The sequence below is a fragment of the Haliotis asinina genome, chromosome 5 (assembly GCF_037392515.1).
Source record: "Haliotis asinina isolate JCU_RB_2024 chromosome 5, JCU_Hal_asi_v2, whole genome shotgun sequence".
NCBI lineage: Eukaryota > Metazoa > Mollusca > Gastropoda > Lepetellida > Haliotidae > Haliotis > Haliotis asinina.
The window spans coordinates 5,944,637-5,962,253 of record NC_090284.1 but is presented as its reverse complement, the minus strand read 5'-3'; the positions used below and the strand labels follow the sequence as shown (position 1 = coordinate 5,962,253).

The following is a 17,617-nucleotide window of genomic DNA, read 5'->3' as shown; positions in this document are numbered from 1 at the left end:
ACTTTTGGCAGATGATGATATCCATACAACTTGTGACAAGGTTAATTGATAAATCGTTTGATGTGACGAATATTTGTTCTGAAACAAATTTGATTTTGAACTTTGTTTGTTGTATGTGACTCAGGAAAATGGAAATATGGTAATCTAGGCATATGAAATAATTAAGTTTGTAGAGGGGAACTGATTTACAGTCAAACAGTACAGATGTTAAGACCCTCTTTTTGAAGTTAATTAATGATGGAATTGAGCACATATCAGGTTAAACTATAACATGCAAAACATTTCAGACTGGGCATACTCTGGATGATTAAATTGTTTTTATCTCTTTATATTTTTAATTCAGACGTTCTATGTTAGTTTTATCTTTTTACCAAGAGGACATGAAATGTGTCAACATCAAGATAACAAAATCGTGTGGAAACCCAATCAACATTCCACCCAATGGCATAACAGCTGACAAAAAACAGTAATTTATAAAGGGAAAGCTACAGGCAATAAACCACAGTTTCTTGACAATTAGGGGTGTTACTCTGCCAGAGCTGAACCCTCCCTTTTGCACTATCAGTCGATGCTTTCCTGTGATAGAATGTGAAATATATCTTATTTCGGGAAGATTGACAGAGATCAGTGCTCGCTCTGTCCCTGTTGATTCACCCAAGTGTGATGTCATCCTCAAATTTACTGCTTTTGTTTTAACTCCTGTGCTGCCAGCCGTAAAGCACAAAGCATCAGCCCACTGTAATTCTTTGATAGGATGCAGGACCCTATAGCATAATAGTATTATTACTAGTTACGAGATTCTGATAAATTCAACACGCTGCGACAAGAACAATTAACATGGACAGTTTGGCGCAAACGGACTTTACTTTGTAAAATTCAGGACAATTATTTTTTCATCTGTGATCCTTCAGTGAGATTTGACAGACAACTGCTTCTAGCATGCAATGAGCATTGGTCCGTGTGAGCCAAGGGAGGTAACTCTGGGTGAAATGAAACTGATCTTAATGATTAACACTCCATTACAAGATTTTATCTGTGTGCCAAGGCTATCCGTCCTTTCCATCTCGTCTTGTCCTGTGTCCATTAAATAATTACAGCTTTAATGATATGCAGGAAGCTGGTAATTACCGGGGCTCATTTAGTGTTGTAACACAATCCCAGTTTCTCTCAAAATCTGACTTTTGAAAATGAAAAATTAATAACATCCGTACAAAAAGTGTAATTTCAGATGTCACAGAAGTTGCAATTTCAATATTTTATGACTTTTCTTGAATTATAAATTCAGATATTTTCTTGATTCTCTTCAAATGTATAATTTCCAGCTGATCTTGTGGTCATGCAGTCATATGTTACTGGCCACTAGTCAAATGTTGTGTAAAATGTTCAACTCTATGTCACGCAGTTGGAATCCAAATGGAGTTTTACTGACTGATACATTTGGGGAATTTGAACAATTTGGTGCATGTTGGATGTCCAGAGATATGTCATCATTCAAATTCAGAGCCAGACAGTTGCACATTTAACATTATTATCATGTCAATTCATGTTCAGATTCATACTGAAATGGAATTCCCAAAGTGCAAAAATGATTGCTAATAAATTCCTCGTAGAAAGGGTAATGTCCTAGCCTGCTGCTTGTTCATGAGGTTTGAATCTGATAATCAGTGTGGACATATTGTGAGGTAGATTGACTAACCTTTATATGACCACTGTTCATCAATTTTGGTTCAATTAATGTACTGAAATCTTGCTCTGAAAATGCTTTTGGCTCTGTCTGATGCTAAAATTTGCAGAAAGCAGATGCTGAAGAGGGATGTGTCCTTGTATGATGATGTCACGTTTTGTTCAAATGTTTTGATTTTACCTTATTTTTTGTGAAATGGTTGAAAAAATGGCTGTGTGAAATACTGTATTCTTTTTTGAAGCTAGAAGTTGAAATGTTGGGCATTGCAATGATATTCTGAAATAGTACACTCATTTTTGGTAGATTTGGAAACATTGTCGAAACTGAGTTATTTTGGTATATATATTTACATTTAGCATTTATGCAGGGTATTTTTAACAATGTTGATATCAACTGTTTTAAGCTTGGAAGAATATGAACTACAGTGCCTTGCTATGATTTTTTTTTGGGTGGGTGGGGGGTGTTGTCAGACTAATTTCTAAAAAATCAGCAAATAAAGAGTAGAGCCTGTTGTTAGTTATGTTATGGGCTGACGGCAATGCTAATTGTATATCACAGCCATTTGAAATCAGCTTTCAAGAAGCAATAAAACCATGCTCATTGTCATAACAGGTCTTTCAGCAGCTTGATGATATTGGGATGAAACAATCAAGACAAAAACTCAACAGTGAGCTGTAGTTATCTGTCCAACATCAACCTTTAAGCTGACTGCTAATTCTTATTTATATTTCTTGTAAGATGGAATGCTGAGAATGGCGACAGGGAAAGTTGTGCACTTGAAAGCTCTCGACTCTGTCTACTTCTTGAATAACATCTCTAAAGTTTTCATGCAGAGTTGACAGTGACATGTTTTGACCCAGTGATGGGCAACAGTCCCACTATAAGGACCCCTACACAGTCTCTTAATGTGCCCAATAAAATCAGAAAGCAGGACTGACATTAAAATGGTTGGAGACAAGTCATATTTCAGAGTAACATCATAGAAAATGATATCCTATTTCCACAATGATAGCTTGCTCGGTCAACAAGTTCTAACAGGACACACTTGATAGTTATAGTCTACATCAAGTCAGTGACAGTATCTCACATGTTATTTTGACTGGGACAAAGGCATTCCACAATCGTATGTAAATTGTCAGCTTTTGATAAATATTTCGACTGTGGCAAGGACAAGCTTTTGTGCCTTTGGTTTTTAGATAAAGATTTTGTACTCCTGCTGCTATAATTTTTGTTGTTGTTTAAAATGTTCCGTTCCAATATGACTGCTGGTATATGTTCATGTGTACATAGTGTCCAGTGTGCATTACAAAGAGATGATTAAAACCTTGAGCTCAATTCATGTTGGTATTTCCTTATATCAGCGTAAGGTGGTGATCAAATAGAATCAAGGTATTGGACTAAAAGAGGAACTTAATATTAAAACTTTTTAAGCATGGAAGAAGCTTTTCTCTGAATAGTGTCTAAGTTATTTTTGAAATTTCCCATATTTTTTAGTCGACAGCACATGCAAGTTATGTTGAGCCATGTTCATGTGTGTGATGATTTGAATGTCTGGTTTCTTGTAAATTGGCAAATGGAAACAATTCTTCCGGCTGTGATTGTCTCTGAGAAAATTGAAAAGCTAAAAAAAGAAAGCTATTAGCATTTTGTGTGAAATTACAGTGAAATTATGTTTTTTCCATCTATCCTTCTTTCAGTATTTTCGCCCATTACATTTTAGTGTTCAATTTTGTTAGACTATAACTTGAAGGAAATCAATAATTTTGACAGCTAATAATTTGTATTTGGTTAGAATGAAGCACAGTAAATTCCAGGTTTGCCAACAAAATGGTCATAAATTCAACAAATTCAGGTTTGTAGCCTTCCTAAGGCATATAGACGGATTTAATGAAAGTTTCACAATGTTAGATAATGTGCCACTGAAATAGCCATTCCACAAACCCATCTGAGGTTATTTGTATTACTTATGTATCTGTTATCATCTGTATGATCTCAGTATATTTCCGCCCTTCAGCAACTTATTGCATGGCAATTTGAGTTGGAGAATGTTTCAAAGACCTATTCATTGTGTAAGATTTCCATAACCACAGGCATGTTAATATTACATCCATTCCCTAACATGGAGAACATGCTGCAGATGATTGTTGCATTTTAAAATTTTTTTCAGATTGACATTTCATCCCTTTTTTTTTTTTTTTTGATTAATGCCAAAACATATTTTTCATTAACAAGACATGGGGAATAAAGCATGAAATAAAAAAAATCAAACTGAAATATCATAGAATATTTTGCTGTGGATGATGACATGGAATAACATTTTATACTAGCAAAATAATTTTGTTGCTTCAGTCAGATTAAAGTTGTTTCCAAACGAATACAAATTGTCATTTTGCCCCAAAAAATCCTGTTTGCCAATTTCTTCTCATACGATTTTATTTGGTTTGATCCTTGTACCAATCACCTCTTTGCTATTATCGTCCATCAGACAAGAATTTTTCCATTTCAATCTCAAACCCTCAACATCTTCAAGATTCGATTTCCTACACAAATCTACAAATCAAAGAAGAAACAAGGAGAATTTATTCATTGACTGTGATGTATATCTTTAATTCATGTCCCCAAAATGAAATAACGGAGTAAGAAATAACCACTCTCACTGACCAACAAGTTTGTAATGTGCCGGATTCTGACTTTCTCCCGTGGCACTGATGGAATTCTGGGATTTTATCCGATATCCGGCAAATTTATGAGATCGCTCTCTGTGTGATGGTCCAGTGATGTCCCTGCGATAAGAGAATCGTGGGATTAAAGCTTATGCCAGTGTGATCATTTTATTCCAGAACGGAGATATGGGAAATTTGGCTTTTATGGAGAACTTGTAATAAAGTCGAGTCTAACCCTCCCAGCATCAGATTGAGTTCTGATGAGAGATTGATCGCAACTTGGAAAACTTGTCTGCATAATTAGTCATGTGATTTGTCCTTTTCCAATCTCCACGATTCATTTCAGTTTTACAAAGTGCATTTTTGTGGGAAAAAATATATAATAAATCCTGATCTATTTTGAATTATGTCAGTGAGGATTTATGGGTTATCATTGAAGTGAAATCTGAAATCCAAGATTTCAACAGTTCATATTTTTTGTTATATTCAGTGTTTTCTTTGAATCTCTGAGCTGAGATTTTCGTGTTAAAGTTAATCAGGTAGATTTTCTAAATATTGAATGAGATTCAATGACTCTCATGCTCTTTGAGAAATAACTGCACGCATCATTATCTCATGGATTTCAGGTCTGGGGTAGAAATCTAACTCCATGGATCACAAATGATAGCTTTGAATTATAATTTGCATTGTATTAATTTATCAGTCAAAACACATAGGGCATTTGATAGTCCTATCTCTGTAACTTGAAACATGAAACGTAAGGAAGGTCAAATTGAAATCCTTTGAATCAAATTCAAATTAAAACAATATTCACCTTCATTATATAGTAAAAAGATATATAAATGTTCTTAACATGAAATTTAAAATGACAATTAATCATCATTTCTGATCTATACATTATCTAGCATGCCAGCAGTATCAATGGGTCAGCCAGTAGTAACTCTGGCATCTTAGATTAATCATACTTGCTTTTTGTACCAACCGTAGAATTATGTTTGATATCAAACATTTGACCTCAGGAGGGAGGTTTCTTTGCTGACACCAACAGACAAACGGTCTTCATTTGGTTTTCATATGAGAATCAAACCTACTCTATTCTCAGTCATGAGGATCAATATTGTGAGGGCAAATGAGATAAATGGGACCAAAGGGAGTGTGTTTTTACTAAATATTTGTCTGGTATTTCTGTAATCAGTGCTGGTGACATCAATCATAGACAGTTCCCTGTTTTGTCATCGCTGCTAGTTTCTTTACTGGTTGATGTAGTTGCAGTAGAGATATGGATAATTGCTGTTGTGGTAGTTGCAGTAGAGATATGGGTAGTCATTGTTGTGGTAGTTGCAGTAGAGATATGGGTAGTTGCTGTTGTGGTAGTTGCAGTAGAGATATGGGTAGTCATTGTTGTTGTAGTTGCAGTAGAGATATTTGTAGTCATTGTTGTTGTAGTTGCAGTAGAGATATGGGTAGTCATTGTTGTTGTAGTTGCAGTAGAGATATGGGTAGTCATTGTTGTGGTAGTTGCAGTAGAGATATGGGTAGTCATTGTTGTGGTAGTTGCAGTAGAGATATGGGTAGTCATTGTTGTGGTAGTTGCAGTAGAGATATGGGTAGTCATTGTTGTGGTAGTTGCAGTAGAGATATGGGTAGTCATTGTTGTGGTAGTTGCAGTAGAGATATGGGTAGTCATTGTTGTTGTAGTTGCAGTAGAGATATGGGTAGTCATTGTTGTTGTAGTTGCAGTAGAGATACAGGTTTTCATTGAGGTGTGACTGAAGGAAGATTTTGGAAAGTAGTCCTCAATTTTCATGTAAGGAGCAAGAATGTGATTGAAGTAATGTTTGAGTTAGTTCTGTTTTTAGTCATTCTTTGTAATGATTACTCACGGTGGGACTTACGTTTGTCACAGGATTCAATCTGTATAATGCAAATTCTCCACCTCTCCAGCACAGCTATATATATCATATGAATATTGCATTATGTTGTACTCAACGCCATACCTTTCTTTGCTGAAGGAATATTAAACCTGATGAAACAAATGCATATGATCAACTATGCTTCAAAGGTGATACTTAGCCTGCTTCGTTCTTATGGCCAGGGGGATGTGCTGCTAATGTTGAAGACAACAAACTGTATCAATCTCAGGCTATAATGTTAAAATACTCCATGGCATTTCTCTTTCTTTCCACCTCGGACAGAGGTCTGGAGCTGTTGTTAGAAGACATGTCTTTTGTGTTTGACACTGTTTGCCAGTCCAGACACCACTATCTAGATGTTATCTACCTTCCAGAACCTCAGCTGGACAGATTTATTGTCTCATTGTCATTTAATGCAGGCTCTCTGACTGAGTTTTCCACTTGTAGCGATCTCTGGACTTTGTGCTTACTAAATACTTTGTTTCTCTGATATGGTGGTCCTGATTGGGATAATTTTCAGATACCCAGAACACTGGTTGTTTTGTGTTTGTGTGTTCAGAGATGTTTGTTTACATGCATAAATCTGTATGTGATAATGATTAAGATAATTGTTTGACAGTAATGGATTGGCTCCAATGTTAGCAGATAGTGGGTATTGTGGCCTTCTGTAGGGTTTTGTGATAGAAACATGTCATGTTGTGAATATTATGGCAAGTACAAGTGTGTTGTGTGGGTTGATTGTTTATACTGCAGGCAACAGTGTTCCAGCTATTTCATAGTGGCTTGATCAAGTCAGGGCAAAACAAATCAGTGGTTGATATTATGAGCACATGATAACACATGCTAATACTTGATACCAGTGAATCAGTAGAAATGAATAAAGAAATCAGACAGATATATAACTTAAAACTATTTTGAATTTTTTTCCATTGGAATCTATTTTGGTGAGTAGTTGAAATTGGTTATTCTCTTTTTATGGCCATGCCACATTCAACAACATTCCAGCTATGTAGCAGCTGTCAGCAAATAATCTAGATTGGACAATCCAGTGATCAATATCATGAGCTTTGATCTACACAGTTAGGATATTACTGACCACCTGATCCTGTTAGTCACCTCTTACGACAATCATGGGGCGCTGGAGACCAATTCTGACTCAGATTTTCAATGGTTCATCATGTACTGAATTGTATTGTGTTGTTATACATATTCAGGTTCCACATGAATTTCTTTATCACTGTTTTTATGGTATTGTATAAGCACCTGCTTATGAGGTGGAATCAGTAGCAGAGGTGTCTTATGATTATTAGAGGTTGTACAGTTGCACAGTTTATCACAGGGCACACACTATCATAGATCATGTTAGAATTGAGCATTGACAAAATTTGGCTATATATGTACGCAGTTGTGAGACATGTTAATGATGTCATATATGTGTGTAGGTGTGTGTGTGTGTGGACTGTTGAGCTGATGGTAGTCATGGTTTGTGTTTCAGTACTCGCCACTGATTCAGGACACAGTTTTGAGAGGAACATTTAATGCCACCCTGAACAATCCAGTTGTGCCCCAAGTGGAACCAGTGCATCAAGGAAGTGCAGCCAAACATGCTTTTCTCCTGGGAGTTTAACTTGTCCGTGCAGCAATGATTGAACTATTTAATAGAAACCTATCCTTAAGTTCACTGTTCCTGGCCATAGGAAGTTTCTGTTCATTCTGTACATAAGTTGGTAAAATGTAAGTCCAAAAGCATTAAGGCTGTACATTTCTAAGGAGGTAAACAATGAACAATGACAACTGTGTCTCAGTTAAGGTCCTTGTTTTAGTATAAATTTTCTTTTAAGAGAGAAAAGGTTTGTAAAAGTGACATCAAAAAGTGACATGTAAAAGTTTAACTTTTTGCAAAATTCATTTTCGTAACCTTTCGTTTTGGAGTAGTCCATTTGAATTTTGCATGATGTCCAGTAAGCTTATTTTGAAGCAGTTGTTAGGGAATTGTTTTATCATTTCATTGTTTGATCTATTCCAACATTTGGAAGTGCTGTTCTTCTCATCATGCTGGTAATTGAAGTTATGTAAGTAATAATTTTGTATGGAAAAAGGTATATTTTATATATTACCATTTCATAAGTCCTTTGATTAAAGAGTGGGTTTTGAGTGTGATTTGAACATCTGAAATGATTTAATATTTTCAAAGTACATTTCTACTGCTGTGTCCATGTATATATTATGTCATCCAACCAGACGCTATCGTCCAGAATTATCATGTTAGGGTTTGACTTTTAATGCTCCTGTTGTTAACAAGACCAGTTGTCAAGAAACCAATCTATTGTTTATTATACACTTCCATTCTTTACATGGAGTATTATTATTTTATCACAATATCCAGTAATTTATGAATTGTACTTCACCATCAGCATTCACCTGTCAGTATTGTATGTAAAATGTCCATAAATGTCCATACATGTCCATTTAAGTATGAAGGGTTAAGAAATGTGCAGTTTCTGTTAATAAAGCAACTCACATTGACTGTGCTGTGATAATGTGGACATCTTGTGATGTAATATTGAAAATAAGGAAAGTTATTGTCTATTTTACTATACCACTATATGTCTATATGATGTGCACACTGTTGTCAGTAAATTCATTTATCATGTCACAGTCTTGGTTATGTTTGTTGATGTTTTGTTATTTTTATACAATACTCTATGTTTATTACACAGGAAACTTGTCCAGATTCTGTACACTGTGTATAAGATTGTCATTCATCTGGCTGTTTCCTCCGGTGCTGCTGTTACTATCTATGCTGGTAAATGGCCAAGTACTTATCCATGTTAATATGCTTTTGATCTTTCTCAAATTTACGTATTCTAAATATGACCAGTTGACATGCTAATTTTGTTAGATATGCAAATTTGAGGATATGAAATAGGAGCTGCTGCTAAGTACCTGAAAGCATGTCATGCTGATTATACGAAATGTGTCAGAACTTCACAAGTAAAGTGTGTTTGATAACCAGTTCTTGACAAGTCGATCGCTAACAATTTTAGAGAGAAACTTGTGTAGTATTTGACTGGGTCATTAATGATGAGTGTTGTGTTGCCATCAACTATGAAATCTAAACATTTAACATCATCTGTGTGATGTTCACATAGTATGAGAAAGTATTTTGCTAGTCATTTCCTTGGCGTTAGACATAATAGTGGCATTTATCTTGTGCGTGAAACATTTATGTTTCAAAATTATTCTTTTTCAGTTTTCTTTACATAGATTTGACACTGTCATCTTCATAGTATGATGTATTTCATGTGAAATATTTTCTTCTAAATATTGTAACCTCTTGTAACATCAGCATAAGCCTGTGTATGTTGAGTGTTTCATCCTGTCCATTCCATGTACACCAGCTCTTCCAAACAGTCTAGTTTCATACAGGTTTTGTCAGCGGTTGAGATTGCGGGGAGAGCAGGGCACCTTTCCTCTGACACTTGGTGTCTTCACTGATGTCAGTAGTCCATTCATTTAATTTTAAACTATGTCTTTTATGACACTGAAATCTGGTTTGGAGGAAAATCAAAACTTGTTTTTCTCTGGCGTTGACGTTTTATACATTCTGCAAAGTGATAAACATTTACGACCTGAATGACTTTGGGTTTTCATCCTCAAACAAGCTGACTCAGTGATACAACTGAGAATATTATTCCATTCTGTCTCACCTCTTCGGCCTGCATACAAACCAAGATAATGGCAGGAACAAAATGTTTTAACAATAAAATATAATGTCTGTTTCGTCAGATGACATGGTCTAAATCAGAAGAAGTTAGCATGGAAATATTTCATATCCCAAGTAATAAACCACACATTTTGGTGATGGTGATGTTTTTGTAACTCCAACATAATATTGTGGCTGTATTAGAAGATGTTCAGTTTTGTGAGATTCTCTGTACCCATGGGATGCCATGAAATATTGCCACATTTTGTATCTGTTGGCGTCATCAACATTTCCGATTTGGGATGTGAAAGCCACATCCATTTGTCCATAAAAGTAGGACTGGAATGGGCTTTTTAGCAAGAATGGATTCGGAATGAATAGAATGACACCCAAACATTGAGATTGTTTTAAATAATAGATACACAGAGTGACTCAAGTTACGTGTCAGTGATTCTCGTTTTATCTCCTTGTCCTTTTGGGTCTCAAATTCCTCATTCTAACACTTCAAATTGCAACTTTCCTGACTAAATAATGTGAGTCACTGGGCTGAATAATATGGAGCATCGTCCATGACACGTATTTAGTGATAACTGGCTTGTAAAAAGTACATTATGCTGGTTTCAGACAAGGAAATGTAGATTGCGATTCAAATTTAGAATTTAGCAAATGTAAATTATGACTAAGAATGTAATTTTGTATAAATTCAGTATTTCGATGAATGTGGCTTAAATATCATTCATACAGAAGATTATTGTCTAAATGCACAAAAAATTAATGCATTTTCACTGTCAATGTTCAGGCCGATGTTCTGTTCTTCTTTCCACATTGTCAGTTTTGCATGACTCAATTTGCATTATGCATATATTTGTTTTTCTTTTAAGCTGGCTTTTCAACACAAGGTTCATGTACCCAGCCTGATATTCAATATGTTCCGTTTGTCACAATGTTTCATATCAGTACAGATTCTCAGCTCTTAATTCATATTTGCTTCATATCGAACATCAGCAATACACAAACAGCTATAGCTGCCATTAATGAGACAGCAATTATTCCATGAAGCTAATCCGGTTACGTAGCTTATTGAACAAATTTGTCTGGACTAATTTGTGGGAAACTTTTCATCTGCTTTGCCAAAGAAACCTGTTTAGCCTCTGTATTGAGCTTATCAGTGTTGGGTGATGTAAGCCAGACAACTGACCATGCTAATGAGTCCTTTGTTGTGCCGCTCAAACTGCCTCTATCTATATCTCTGACCTCTGGTCACAAAACGATGTCAGGCTTTGATACAAGTTCTAGACCTACTGGACATTTTCTGTGTATGTGTGGAAGATATTTACATGTTTAAGGCAATTACTGATCAAGGCTGTAGCCAGTTTGTGAATGAATGCCAAGAGTCACACTTGGTAGCTGTGCACCAAGAGACATGCTGATGTTGTATACTTCTAATGGAGTCCAGATGGAGTTTAGACAATAAGCCTGATTGACTGATATGTTACATTATGTGAAAGCTTTCAGACTTTTGATGTTTCTATGTTCAATAACATCCAGCGTGTAGGAAAGGTTTGACTGGCATTTTCTGTTACCATTATTGAACAGACCTGGTGGGTAGAACTTGATGAAGCTAGGGGTCTGGTTTCATGTAGGTAGGGGTCTATTCATTGATATTTGTATCATAATGGCATTTTGGAAGAATTTTGGCATTTAGGTGTAGGTCATATGGTGTATACATATCATCTCTCCATGTTGCTGACAGTGAGATGTTCTTCTATAAGTGACTGGCCATATTTTAGGATGGGACTGTAAGATAGCAATCAGGGATGGGTCAAAGGCTGCTCACAAAAAATAGAAAAAAGTACAAGGAGTTGATAAATGTTTTCACATCTTTGCTGGACATGAAAATATAATACAGTTATATTTTACAAAAATATATATTAATTTTGTTTATCATTCGCTGACTAGTATGATAGGAGGGAGGGGTCATGAAAATGTATAAATGTATGTAGACGGCATTAAACAATGCTGCGTAAGATGGTGGGGCCAGCTTGATGTGAGACAGTCCTATTACCAGCCTCCCTCCCAACTTCCTAATAAATTAGCAGTCCCTTGATGCTGTGAGGACAGAAAAGAAGAACTGATGTATGTGCATGTTAGTCTTTGAGTTGCATATGTAAAACAATTTACTTGGTCCTACTAACTTCACTTTCCCGTGTCTGTCACTGCGAGCATGGTTAACTTTGTGTAGGGATTGGGGTGTTAGGGGGAGAGACAGCATTTAATGGGATGAGTTGGTTAGTTAACACTGGATAGAAGTTTTCTATAATTTGAGGTTGTAAAGAAATCAGCAATGGTATACTTCATCAGTGTGAGCAACTTGCGAAGAATGTTGGCTGGAGATGGTAGCTGGGATGGCTTGCACTGGATGCTCTGGTAGTCTCCTCAGGTATGTCATCATTTGTCCCGGGCATCTTGACTGATGCTGTTATGTTACTGATTCTCTGATGATGACTGTGACTGGCGCAGGAAACCATGGAGCCATGAGGGTAGCGTGCTTGCTTCTTACACAGTCCTGGTTTAATCCCCAGTGTGTTTAAGTATGTAAAGCTTAATGATGATATTCTCTGTTGCGATGTGGTGGTAATACTTTATTGGAAACCAACATTAACTTCCTATATCAGTCATTTAGTCATGAGATGGCTATGGATAATTAGTTTTCATGAGAATGCGATACTTATAATAACCGCTGTAGATCAGAAATAGGTGTGTTGCAACTCCCCTCAAGCTTTAGACATGGGATATCTGATAATTGTCAATTGTAGCCACTGTAACTGACATTTCCGTATTTAACAAATTTATCCTCGAACTAATGAAATACATCCTGGATCAGGGATAATGCCATATTTACCCCAGCGTCATGGCCCACCATTGTTGGCAGTGCACGTCGCTGTGCCAGATGCCCTAGCATTAAGCATGTAATGAAGTTCAAAGTGTCGCAGAACGGTAGGAAATCCAAGAGGAAGATTTACCTCTCTCTAAAGTCTCATTTAATTTGCATGCCATCAGCGTCAATTAAAATGTTGTCCCTGTGAAGTGATTCAGGGAAGCTGGTAATTTAGTACTAGCGTGGTGAAGCAGTGAGGGGCACCACGTACACCAGCAGCACCAAATTTGAAAATGTTGGCAAAGATTGAATTAAGGACTTCAAAGAACGTGTAAACTATTTCATTTTCGTGTGACATTTTTTCTGTTTCTTTATGCATTTCCGTCCTGTTTTGCTGGCTTGTGTCTTTTTTTTAATCTTTTTTTAAAGTTTTCTGTAATTTCCCTTAATCTTCAGTAACACTTCATAACAGAAAGGACTGGTTTACATAGTTATATTTACAAAAAATATTCCAGTTAAATTATTGAATTAGATAAATAGGATTATTTTAAATTTTTTTTCAGCCTTTCAAAATGAAGCGTATTTTGTTGGAATGATATCATCAATTCAGGTACAGCTGAGAAAGTAGTTACCATGATTTTAGGTCCTATATCTTTATAATCTAACGAATGATGGAACAATTACCAACATCTTTGCCATATGGCGACTGTATCAAATTCCTGGGTGTTTTTAGGTAATGCTGTTAGACTTTTCCTTAAATTCTTATTCTGGTCATACTGACTTTCCTTGCTTTTTGAAATGACAATAAAAGTAGTGAAAAAGCAGTAAAGTGAGAATTCAATCTCCCAGCTCATGTTTTCCCCCACATAAACCTTCCAGCTTCCTCTTTTATATCATCGTGTGTCGCTAGGAACACACACATGTATGAATTTCATTTTTAAAGGCTAGCTTAAAGTACTCAAGATGATCTCCTAATGCACTGCGTGGAGAAGTGCCCAAGAACTGATTCAGCCATGGTTTAGCTTGCAGTAATTGTGCTGACAGTGATGTTCAAGCGTTTAGTGGTGCCCCTCCAGGTACCCTGGAATCACAGGGCCCTTGGAGACACCAATCATCAACTAGCCACTTTATGCCATGGATGATCAGGCCTTTTCAATAAAATCGCTCTAATGCTTGCTAGCAGTGTACAAATAATTTTACTCCTGGGCATTCAGGTATTAGGATCTCTGTCGTTGTTTTGGAGGGTATCATGGCAGGAATTGGTGATCTGTGAGAACGCCTAGATGAAAGTGAAGTGTTTGAGATTTATCACCTAGTATGGCCTGATTAAGTGTGATGTACAACACTATGGGGGAGTCTTGTTTACTATAGAAATGTCATTGGTAGGGTGTTCCCAGCTCTGACATTTTTAGGTGGCTTTTTATTGTTTCATTGCTTTTACTTGGTATTGAAATGTTATTGAGATTATGTGTGGGAGTATTGTGGCAAGCCATTTACTTAAGGTGAAAGGAGTGTTCATGCATTAAGAAAATTGTAGATTTCAATCCATTGAGTATTTTTTTTTTTTTAATATCTTAAAATTTGTTTTTGTATCATTCATTTTACATAGATTATTCTGGGTTGGAAAGCTAAAATTTGTTAAGAAACAATTCTGGTAAGTTTATGTTTTTCATAAAGGAAAAAAGAACCATTTAGTCATATGTTGTCAAGTTTTAAAAATTTTGTCTTTGAAGTCATAATTTTACTCATACAGAAGACAGGAACTATTCCTCTAGTATTTTACACTCCATGATATTAGGGTTGAGGTAATACAAACAGAGTAAGTGATTATGGAGCTGGGTACGTAATGACTTCCTGGAACTTATGTAAATCATCACATACCCATGGTGGCATTTGGCCTGACACATTAGTATAACACCCACATAGTCCATCTCACATAACCCCACAGGTTGAGGAGCCCTGGCAGCATGTGGCAAGTTGAATAATTACCCAAAATGGAAGATAAATCTCTGCAGATATGAATTCTAAATGGCCCCCTGTCTCAGCTGACCTTATGACCCAGGAGCTGGTCAGGGATAGGTAGCCCTGTCTGATGCCATAACCTATTTTTCAATAATAACTTCCTCCAGTGATGAATGTACACCAGCGATACCTCTATGATTTTTTGATATGTAATCACATCCTTGAGATACATAGATAGATGCCTGTGACCTGTGACCTCATGACCTCTGATGCAACTTTCAAACCAGCATTTCATCTCCCTTACTGTGAGATGGACAAAGATAGGACAACAGTAATTATAGGATTTGCAAATGTTAGCCTTCTCTGCCCATCTGGTCTAATGACTTTTGAAGTCATTCAAACTCCCATCCTTTTCACATCTTCAAGTTCCCATCTGCAAATTGAGGATCATCCATTTTCTGAGATATCCATCTGTGGTTTACAGTGATGTAACGGACACTGTATCTGATCTGTGGGAATTGGAATCTGGACATTTGAAGATGCTCCCAAAAGTACTTGATTAAATCTCTGAATGGGTTATTTATCATGTTTGTTAAGTTAGTCTAATGGGACCTTCAACAGGTTTTTACTTAAAGGATTACCAAAATTACACAGAGTCTCTGAATGAGTTATTGATGATGTTAATTAAATAAGTCCAGACCCACTTTCAACTGATTTCGCTTGGGGGATTATTTAAATTACACAGCATGGTATGTATGCTGTGTTCCTTTGATGGTCAGAATGGCTGATTGACTGGTGTGAAGGAGAGTTGAACATTAGCATAGGTGGTGTACAGAGATGGACTCAGATCTTAGTGTTCCCATGCTTTTGAAGTGTTTATATTGATGTGGTACATCCCTGGCCATGTACCCTTGTCACTGCATTATTCAGAGCTGCATAGTTATTCCAGACAAGAGTGAGTCTCTCCTGGTCAGATGTCAAGGTTGACAAAGACTGCTGACACAAGTGGCACAGTCGGCTAAGATGCCTCAAGTTTGCTGTGCAGAGTTACATCCCTTGGTCCTAGGATCTTGGTTTTTATCCTGGTTCAACCTAATTATGGTTTTAGGTTTATTAGTGCAATACCCTTAATGTTGGTTTGCACGAAAGTGCCCTACACTTTAAGGTGACAAACGTATATAACTGGGATAAACATCATCCCCATTCACTCATATGGACTGGATAGAAAAGGTGTGTGGGTTGATCACATGACATTGTCCCATTGTTGTTTCCTTGCCCTCTGTCCAATATTTACATTCATCTTTGAAATCACCATGGTTTTGCTGATTGACATTTGAAATAGTATTCTTACCACTCATCAATACATGTTACAGATGCCCCTTATGTGTTTAGTTATGACTGGATGGATGGCAGCGGTGGGGAATACTTCTGTACTTATCTTTGCCAGAACACCTGATGTCATAACTACATTTGATAGTGATGTATAAACACATGCTCATAGAATGTTTCTGGAATCAGTGGACTGTTTTAACAGATATTTCTTGTGACTATGGAAGGGTTTGGTAGTTATGTAATATCCACTTTAGAATGGTCTTTGTAGTCCTGACACAAGCTCATAGAATGTTTCTGGAATCAGTGGACTGTTTTAACAGATATTTCTTGTGACTATGGAAGGGTTTGGTAGTTATGTAATATCCACTTTAGAATGATCTTTGTAGTCCTGACACAAGCTCAAAAAGCATCCCATTTTGCACTTGCCTTGACCTGAAGGGATTATCAAGGAAACACATTTTGAGTAGAAACCTTTGACCTCATCACTCTCTACACCACCATTCTCTGGGAAATGAGGCACCCTCTTCTGCCATTGAATGGAAAACATTCAACTTCCAATCATCAATTCCTCCGATTATGCAAACTGTCAAAACAGGTTAAGACTGTCATACATCTGAGTAAAGGGGACATTCTCTGTCCGACACAATTACACCTGACCCTCCTGCACAACACCTTGCTCGTCAGACCATGAAATCAGGAAAGTTTGCTTGTAGGAAAGATGGCCGGAATGTGCCGAACGTGCACGTACTGATGGTGTTTTTAAAGGAACTTGAATGACTGGACTTGTATTGGCATTGTAGCGAGCAGTCAGCGTGCCTCTAGGTCGAAACGTGATACTCTTCAACCTGCTTCAAAGACCCTGATTATATGATACGTGTGTCTACTGAAATATTCATACACCACGTGCGTACTGATAATAAAAACGGTTCACTGGCTAAACAGAAGGGTTATTACAACACGAAGATGTTAATGGTCAGAAATTTATTAGACACTACCGATGACTTTAAGTTTTTTAACATCCAGAACACAGTCATGAAAATCGCAGTGACAACCTACACTGTGTGCATTGAACGTAGCAATATGGCTTGTTGAGTAGATATTAAAAATATGGCTTGATCACCTGACATAACTTGACAAACTTTATAACTTTTTGGAAACAGCAGTTTTATTACTTTTGTGAATTATTGCATGGTTTTCGGTCACAGATAAAGACACAATGGTGCCCAATGTGAAGGAAGAGCTATAAACCTCCAGCGTATGTATGTAGCAAAATGTAACAATTTAACGACATGGTGCCGTCAAAGACGTGTGGAATCAAAGCTTCTGATACATCAGTGAACAAACACATCATGGTTTCCCGCCAACCCTCAACTGCTTGTAGACAGCTCATGACCAAAACCCTACACCTGCTGGTCTCATTTCCAAGGAACAGAGGCGTCACTGATTAAACGTCTTTGAAGTTTATCCAGTTTTGGGAGC

At 36.8% G+C, this 17,617-nt stretch overlaps 2 protein-coding genes across 2 annotated transcripts in view; both read left to right on the top strand.

Moving 5' to 3' along the window:
• LOC137283447 (sperm-tail PG-rich repeat-containing protein 2-like) overlaps nucleotides 1-8,913 on the top strand; it is an 87,548-nt gene extending 78,635 nt beyond the window's left edge. The window contains exon 12 of the mRNA XM_067814945.1: nucleotides 7,756-8,913. Coding sequence (XP_067671046.1) covers nucleotides 7,756-7,887 — 132 coding nt within the window. The 3' untranslated portion in view covers nucleotides 7,888-8,913. The remainder of the gene's footprint in view (nucleotides 1-7,755) is intronic.
• LOC137283503 (netrin receptor UNC5C-like) overlaps nucleotides 1-17,617 on the top strand; it is a 352,179-nt gene that overhangs the window by 164,046 nt on the left and 170,516 nt on the right. The gene's annotated exons all lie outside the window — the stretch shown is intronic.